The sequence below is a fragment of the Ictalurus punctatus genome, chromosome 5 (genome assembly GCF_001660625.3).
Source record: "Ictalurus punctatus breed USDA103 chromosome 5, Coco_2.0, whole genome shotgun sequence".
NCBI lineage: Eukaryota > Metazoa > Chordata > Actinopteri > Siluriformes > Ictaluridae > Ictalurus > Ictalurus punctatus.
In genome coordinates, this window is record NC_030420.2 from 24,270,859 (window position 1) to 24,279,956 (window position 9,098).

Sequence of the window (9,098 nt, forward strand, 5' to 3'; positions counted from 1 at the left end):
AATCAACTTAATCCGGTTCCATCGTCCCGAAGTTATTGGGGTTTTTAATGGGTTTAAAATGCCTGAAATAAGATCTGTGTTTAACACAAGCTTAAGATATTTTCACGTCTTATTGTATAACATAAAATACATCGGTAATATCGCACTCATGATTTTTTTTTTAGCTTTTATGTGTCTTGAAAAATACGACTGTCTGCGTCCGAAACCGCATACTTACCTACTATATAGTAGGCGAAAAGAAGTACGCCAGAGAGGTAGTATGTCCGAATTCACAGTAACCGAGCAATACCCCGGATGGCGTACTACTTCCGGTGAGATTTTACAGTATTTTTTTAAATTACTACTTTTATTTAATAAAAACAACAGGAACACGTAGATACTTTTGGAGGAAATTCTGTTTGCTTGTAAGTGCTTCTTTCTTAGACAACGTGCCTTTGTTGTTTAAGGATGCCTCATTTGGCTTTTATAACTTTAACGAGAATTTAAAAGACAAGCATTTTTCTATTAAATCTATTCATTTTTCTAGTCAAGTTTTTTTTATGCATAAGTGCACATTTTTGTCTGTTAAACCCCTCTTTATTATTTTTATTTTTTTGCAAAGACTTGAAATGTTACTTATGCTATCTCCACCTCAAACAAAGTCAGAGCCTTACAATACTTTACATTGTGTACAGTGTATAATATTTATGCTTTTTTAAAATAAATAAATAAGTAAATAAATGTATAATTGATTGTGTGTTGCATATAAAAGGCAAGGAGGGCTCAAGGAATTTTTTCGTTTTCTTTTCTCAAATTTAATTTATTGTAAATTAGATATTACCCCTGGCCCAATGTTTTGTTTGTTTGGCTTTTTTTTTCTGGTTATTTGTTATACTCATTATATTTTTAATACTCATTATATTTTTGTTGTTGTTAATATATTTTGTGCGTTGTAAACATGTGTAAGTGTATTTACTTTTGTATATGCTCAATATAACATAAATAAATAAATAAAGTTATTAAATTATCATTACTTATGTATATCCAAAGGCATATAACATTATTTAAAGGAAAACGCCACCCTGAAACACATTAAATGTGTTTATATTGAAATATTTGTGATGTGCTTCGCTCTTCTGGAGCTAATTTGATGGTTGGTTCCGTATTTCCTTTATTTCCATGAGAAATAAGCAGTTGTGCCGCTCTGACGTCACCGGGGGACACTGCTAGCAAAGTTTTACTGCCTTTTGTGGTGCCTTGTAAAGTCAATTACCAAAATAATGTGCTAAGTGTAATAACCTTCCAACAAACTGTGCCTCAGTGGTGGAATGAACTTCCAACCTCAATCCGGACCGCAGAATCTGTCACTATTTCCAAAAAAAAGCTAAAGACCCACCTCTTCTGTGAGCACTTAACTAACCCCTAAAATACCAACTCCACATTATTTATATTATATAAAAAAAAAAAAAAAAAAAAATTAAAAAAAAAAAAAAACACTTACTCTGGCTCTTATACCTCTACTCTGCGCACTTTGCTTCTCTAGAACTCAATTAAAGATCTTGCATGGTAGCACTACTTGTATTGTTCTCTGCTTGATATATCGCTTTGCTTGTATTTCCTCATTTGTACATTGTTTTGGATAAAAGCATCTGCTTAATGAATAAATGTAAATGTCATAACGTCATTTACTGCCTCAACACATTCAACTTGCAAAGTGGGGAAAAAACATGGAGCAAGTAAAGCTTTTTTAACTGCACCTTTAAGCCCTGTTCAACTCTCATTAACGCCCCAGTGGCTGTCAATGAGAGTTGTATGTCGATTATTTGCAGGCCTGAGTGGCTGTTGTTACTGTTTGACTAGTGAACTTCAAACATTCATGCAACATTTTGGACTGAAATTGCAGTACGGCAACAACAGCGAACAATAGCAAGTAGCGATAGCAGCAAGCTAGCCAGTGGACAATAGAGATTAGTGTTAACGACAAGCTAGCCAATTGTTACCACTTTGTTAGCCGGTTGTTATATGTACCACTAACAAGTTAGTGATACATATAACATTGAAGATTACCTTCTCAAACCAGTGATTAATATGGTCAGTGTTATAGATTTAACTGAGTACTGTGCCTGTATGTTAATTGATCTAAAGCAAATACTGCGCTAAACTAATTTAAAAGTAGTAAAGGGAACTTTATACTGTTTACAGTGTGTGCAACTACACTGACTTAATGTCACTGCTAATCAGGGAAGGAACTGGTAGTTAAAAGACTACCCCAAGTTGACAAGTTAAAACTTGCAGTTCAGGGGGCATTTTTGTGGCTTTTACTGGTTAGAGGCTGGGAATGAGAAGTTGGAACCTCACATCGAGCACAACATTACAATGGCATTTAATAGGAGAAACATTTTAATCAAACAAGGGATTGCTTTGTTACTTCCCAGAAAGAAAAAAAGCAAGAGCTTGTTTTTGCACTGACAATTTTCCAGCAACATTCAATGTCATATTAACGAGAAATCCATAACAGAAGTAGTATACACTACAAACATCAAACTCCAAGTTCCAGAATGCAAAGCGGCGATACACACTCTAAAAACTCAACAACAAAAAACTTAACGCAACAGTTTGTGTCTATCTTTTTGAGTTATGACAACTTCTAATGAAATTAAGTTCAATCAACAAACTATACTGAGTTAGAGAAATTACCTTTTCCTCTACAATCAAATTGTATTTTCAATTAACACTTAATTAATAATTTGTATAATAAACACATTTTTTAAAAGTTGATTACTCATAAAAATTAAGTTGTTCCAACTAGTTTTTTGGTTTTTTTTACGCATTATTTAAAAGGAATTTAAGTGTTATTTGCTTAATTACCATAACTATGAACACAAGTTTTTAAGTTGACAGTAATTTTAAAAATTAAGTTGCTCCAATTAGATTTTCTCCAGTAGAATGCAGACTTTTAAACCCGGAAAAATTGCTAACTTTAAGTTGTGTAACAATAGCAACGAAAATCTAGTGTCATTTACAATACAAATATCATACCTAACATCCCTGCAGGATTTATAGACATAAAAGCACTGAATGGAATGAGCAATATAGACAAAAAAAGAAACACTCTGCGTCTACTACTGTGATCCCTCTCATAGAAAGATCCACAGTCCAAAGGCTGCTAATTTTGGTCAAAGAGCACATTGACTACAATAGAGCTAGAAGGCTATCTATGTGAATGACAAAAGATTTTTTATTTTTTTGTAACAACTTCATTGGAACAACTTCACTCTTCCGGCCCCACGGACCGGAATTTGGGAAAGGAAAGCGCGACCAAACATAGACACATTGCATACTGATGCCCCCTCTATGGATGTGGAATATTCAGAGGACGATTCATGCTCAACTGCTGAGCCTGCTGCCCTGGATTTGTCGCTGGACCACACTGAAGATCTACGTGCGGAAATAGCCAGGCTCTGAAAACAAATTGAGGCGATAACCCTCAGCAGCAAGTTTTGTTTGGACAGGTTTGCTGCCTCTGATTAGGACATTACTTTTTACACAAGGTAAGCTAACAACGTCAACAGTGTTTGTCAGATTAATATAAAATTACTAGGGCTGTCAACAGCAACTAGCAGCGCTCTGTGCTTTCAAGAATAGCTGGAAATGAAAGTAAATAAACTTCAAAATGTCTGACTGTGTAGTTGTGAGTTGTGAATGTATGTGTGGTCCAGTTTCTGTTCTTGTTAAATTACTTATTCTGTAAAAGTTTTTTTTATTCTGTTTTTGTATTATTATTTTTTTTTATCTATCTATTTATTTATTTATTTTATTCAGACAATTCTTTGCACATTGTTGATTGCAACTTTGGGCATATCCAGCAAACAACGAGTAAACTTCAACGACTTTGCCATGATCCCGTTTCCTTCCACTTTAAATCTCCCCTACCGGAAACCGAAGCACGGCCTTGTGCCAGTCAGTGTTGGGGGTGCGAGTATACTACGGGGCGTGTTTGTATTTGGAAGTGACGTCACTCACAGTCGACCGCATTTTAGACTGGCTCGCGGTCGCCGGAGAGTCACTGCACATTCGAGATTCTCTCTTCTGTTTCTCAAACAATAAACACACAGAAAGTGTGGAATGAGAACCAAGTTCTCCCGTTAAATCCCCCTGAAGCTAATCTCTCAGAAACACAGTTCAGCAGCACTTTATAGTAATGGAGTCAGTAAATGTACTGTCTAAAAATTGCATGACCTGGGCAACTGTGAAAGGACATTTAAGTTAAAAAAAATTGGTCACTAGGTATTATTGAAATAATAAAAGTATACAATTTTATTAGTTTAAACCAAAAACCATGCGATGTCCATACCAATGGGTTAGAACAATAAACCTGTACTTAATCTGGAGTACAGTAAAAACTAAATATTACATGTCGCAAATATTAAAATATATGTAATGGATTATTGTTATTATTCTACGGTGTAAATCACAGTTAGTGCAGCAGACGTTTAGGAGGTTAGCATTCCCACAAGGAAGCCCACTTAAAAAAAAAAAAATCTGGTGAAAATCTAGTTTAGAGAATAATGTTTTAGTCATTTAGCTGTCCTCTTTTCTGCTAATTTTGGAGTTTTGAGTTTATTTATGACTCTTCTCTTAGGATAGAGTAAAACTGGCTCATAGTGTGTGTGTGTGTGTGTGTGTGTGTGTGTGATTGCATTGCTGTTGCTTACCCGGAAGCATGAAAATGGTTTAGCAAATTAGTACCGTTGCCTAAATTCAGCACTCACATGGGCTCTGTATCATTAGTGCATCATCAATGCATCATCACTGAGATTTCCCATTTTAAAACTACATGTAAGTTTCTTCTAATTATTTAAGTTATTCAAGTTAATATTAGTCTCTTGCTAGGGCTGGTTCTGTTTAATCATTTTTGGGATTATCACCATATCCATAGTATTTCGAAATCCATGTTGTGGCACTGCATCATACACATTCACATTCACTATACCTCTCAGTCCTATTATAAACCTTGAAAGATTTGCATAGCCATCATCATCATCATCATCATCATCATCATCATGAACTTTATTAGCAAGGTTAGTGTTGGTGCAATCACTAAAGCTCCCACACTGCACCAACGTTACATCAAACATGAATAAACAGAATGAATCGTCTCTGTTAGTGAGGCATGTGTACTGTACTCACCTGGAGTGTCTGTCCATCTTATAATTAAAAAGCAGAGGATAGTAACACAAACGTCACTTAAGACAACAAAACACTTGAAACACAAGCATAGTATAAAAGGAGTGAGTCACACAAAGTTCATTTGGGTGATCAGAACACTTACTGCAAGTATATGTCGATTATGTAAGAGTCTTAGCTGTAACCAGTAAGCTATAAGTCAGCTTTAACCAGTAAGAAGGAACAGAGGCAGAGTACTACTCCTAAGGAACATTTGTCATTCCACTTTATGTATGGACTTTAATGTTGTGAATTCTTTATATTTCCAGATTTCTTGAGTTAATACTGATGTCTGGTGAAAATTTCATGTGAATAGCCTCATTGAAAATATATTTCTTGAAGAAAATGTTGACGCATCCAATACTTATTTCCCCCACTGTACCAGGGTCTTCATTGGATTAGTCAGGTCATAGTTCTCTGCCTCCGCCTCGGAAACCAACTCCACAGCCTCGTGGTGTTGCTCCTCAGTCTCTGCCAGGGAGTCTGAAAGTAAAAAAAATGAAGGTTTATATCTGTAAAAGGACAAAATGTCCTCAAAAAATTAGTAAGCACACACACACACACACACACACACACACACACAGAGAGAGAGAGAGTTCACAATAGCAGTCATGGTTTCATGAAAAGGTAGTTTACCATCAGTAATTCCTCTTTTTCCATCAGAGTCTGCTTCATCTCATTGTTCTTCATCTCAAGCTCCTAAAATACAGACAAAAAAATGAAAAAACGTCCCAAAAATGTAAGTAAACAAGCACACACGCATACGCACAGAGTTCATAATAGCAGTCATGGCTTCATGAAAAGGAAGTTTACCTTCAGAGTCTTCATCATCTCATCGTTCACCGCCTCGAGGATGCTGTTAGCCTCCTGCTTTTGCTCATACTTCTAAAACACACACATGGGGCAAAAGAGGATTAAATTCGAGTGCTTAATGTTGAAGAATAAATAAAATCCTCATGTTATTACTATAGGAGCTGCTTAATGCAAGGACTTTTCTCACTTACATTTGTTAGCGCTTCACACTCCCTGTGAGTCTCAGTGAGCATGTTCCCTATTTTCTGCACTGTTCTTCGCAGTGTCTCTACCTGGTCTTTTAGGTCAGACTTCTCCACCTCCAGCTGAGCAATAGTCTCCACAGCTTTCTGGTGTTTCTTCTCAGCTTTCACCATGGAGCTCTGAAAGTACAACAATTAAGGCCTATTGGATTTATTTACTTCTACACACACATTCAAACACTTTTAGAAACTGATTCATTATTCAATGGGAAAAATGCAAAATGTCACCAAAATATAAGTGAACAAGCACACACACAGTTCACAATAGCAGTCATGCTTTCATGAAAAGGAAAGTTTACCTTTAGTAACTCCTCCTGGTGCATCAGAGTCTCCATCATCTCATCGTCCTCCTTCTGGAGGATGCTGTGAGCCTCCCGTTCACGCTCATACTCCTAAAACACACACACATGGGGCAAAAGATGATTAAATTCCAGTGCTTAATGCTTAAACATGAATAAAATCCTCATGTTATTACTATAGGAGCTGCTTAATGCAAGATTTTTCTTGCTTATGTCTGTTAGCTCATCACACTTCCTGTGAATCTCAGTGAGCATGTTCCCCATGTTCTGCACGTTTTCTTGCAGTTTCTCCACCTGGTTGGTCAGGTTTGCCTTCTCCACCTCCAGCTGAGCAATGGAATCCTCAGCCTTCTGGTGTTTCTCCTCAGCTTCAGGCAATGAGACCTAAAAAAGTACAACGATTAAGGCTTATTAGCTTTATTTACTTCTTACAAAGTTTACAATAGCAGTCATGCTTTCATGAAAAGGAAAGTTTACCTTTAGCAACTCCTCCTTGTGCATCAGAGTCTCCTTCATCTCATCGTTCTCCTTCTGGAGGATGCTGTGAGCCTCCTGTTCATGCTCATACTCCTAAAACACACACACATGGGGCAAAAGACGATTCAATTCGAGCGCATAATGCTTAAACATAAATAAAATCCTCATGTTATTACTATAGGAGCTGCTTAATGCAAGGTTTTTCTTGCTTACGTCTGTTAGCTTATCACACTCCCTGTGAGTCTCAGAGAGCATGGTCCCCATGTTCGCCACTGTTCTTCGCAGTTTCTCCACCTGGTTGGTCAGGTTCGCCTTCTCCACCTCCAGCTGAGCAATGGAATCCTCAGCCTTCTGGTGTTTCTCCTCAAGTTTTGTCATGGAACGCTAACATTACAACAATTAAGGCTTATTTACTTCTACACACATTCAGACACTTCTATGGTTTGGAGGCAAAAAATTATTTTCCCAAAATGTGACTGTACAAGATTACACACACACACACGCACACACACACAATTAGCAATTTTTACAATTAATGAACATCAGGTCTGGATTGCTGTCCTTAGGTTAGTGCTGGAGTACAAACGTCATTTCCTCATCCGTAAGTGGCAAACATTTCAATCCAGGTATTTAAAATGTTCATATAATGGAAAACTGGATTTTTGTTAACGTTAGGAGCAGAAGAAACTTAACGTGACCTGGTCCTGAGGAACCTCTGTGGGTTGGACCAGAGCCGGTTCTGTGGCCCAGACATACACTAAATAAAAAAATTAAAATAAAAAACCATCAGACATAATCATCATCTATTATTTATGTTTTGAATTCCAGACCAGCAGATTTTCCACGGCTGATCCTGGTGAAACACTACAGCACAAGTATTCCCACTTTCTCACTGGCCTCCCTAATAAATACACTTTATGGATGTTCAGTATGTACATGTCTAATGTGTGCTAAGGCCAAGAACGCACCGGCATATATTTTTTTTTTACACATTCCTGAAGATACACTCCTCTATGATACAGTATATCTTTCAGCAGCCAAATTATGACTAAAGCCTCTTAGCTTATGAAGGACTGAACAGATCTGCTCAGTTCATTTCTTTTAAAGGACAGAAGTAAACTTAGCACTGTGTGGTTACAGCAGCACGACTGAGAAATAGTTGTACCTTCAGGTGTGTCCTTGGGGTCCGTTGTCGTTTCCTCTCCAGCTTTAAGTGCATTCAGAAACGTATTCATTTTTCTCTCTTGATCAGAGCAACTTCAATAATAACTTTACTCTAACAAAGGTCAGTGAATATCCGAAAGCTCTGTGTTCTTTTTCCACTCTTGAAAACCAGCTCTCTTATGATGTCACAGAATAAAGCTATGTCATAGAATGGAATATTCTCATGACGCCTAGCAACAAATATCATTTAAGATAATAAAACAAAATGCATTTTTTTAAAGTGGTGAATGAATGGTAGCTGTTATAGTCTGTTATCGTGTTTGTGTGACAGTTGATTCATTTAATATTATTTTATGCTATTTAAAAAAAAAAATCTATTTAAATTCTCGTATTTTGACAAAACTTACAATACGTTTGTGTATTTATCCATTCATTTGCACATTTATAATCGGAAGAGTAAACATTTGTTTGACGTGATCTTGATTAACTAAATTTATTAATCGATTAATATATAACGTATATATACGTTATAATATATAACATATCATTGATTTGCACAACTCTTAAGGCAAGACACTACAAGTGAATAGGGAATAGTTTTGGGTTATTTTTAAACAATCCTAATTAACCTTGTACAGTTGATTACTGATATAAGGAATGATGTAGTGTGTAGGGAAACGGGGTGTTACGAAACGGACTCGATGCGGAAGCAATTGCAGATGAATGTCTTTATTTACACCCAGAACTTAACAAACAGGGATCGCGGTCTAAACTGAAAACCTATAATCGAGTTACTAAACATGAGACTAGGGTCAAAGCATGGAACAAACACATGGTGCGAAAACACGAAATCACTTTTATGTGTTAGACCTTGTGGCTTTTATTTTAGCGGAAAACC

At 36.5% G+C, this 9,098-nt stretch overlaps 1 protein-coding gene across 1 annotated transcript; it reads right to left on the reverse strand.

The window, feature by feature from the left end:
* Positions 1–4,794: 4,794 nt before the first annotated feature.
* LOC108265137 (leucine-rich repeat flightless-interacting protein 1) lies at positions 4,795–8,654 on the reverse strand. Its single transcript, XM_017467271.3, has 10 exons — positions 8,202–8,654; positions 7,735–7,793; positions 7,250–7,420; positions 7,037–7,129; positions 6,854–6,943; positions 6,560–6,652; positions 6,210–6,380; positions 6,019–6,090; positions 5,842–5,904; positions 4,795–5,688 (listed from the first exon to the last, which is right to left on the reverse strand). Exons 1-10 carry the CDS (start codon positions 8,269–8,271, stop codon positions 5,608–5,610), a joined length of 963 nt encoding a protein of 320 aa, XP_017322760.1. The 5' UTR covers positions 8,272–8,654; the 3' UTR covers positions 4,795–5,607.
* Positions 8,655–9,098: the final 444 nt, after the last annotated feature.

Excerpts from the sequence above, each read along its gene's own strand:
- LOC108265137 (XM_017467271.3), bottom strand. The coding sequence starts at position 8,271 with ATGAATACGTTTCTGAATGCACTTAAAGCTGGAGAGGAAACGACAACG. Across the intron at positions 7,421-7,734 it reads CAGAGGTTCCTCAGGACCAG|CGTTCCATGACAAAACTTGA; the intron begins GTCACGTTAAGT and ends TTGTAATGTTAG. Across the intron at positions 5,905-6,018 it reads AGATGATGAAGACTCTGAAG|GAGCTTGAGATGAAGAACAA; the intron begins GTAAACTTCCTT and ends TCTGTATTTTAG.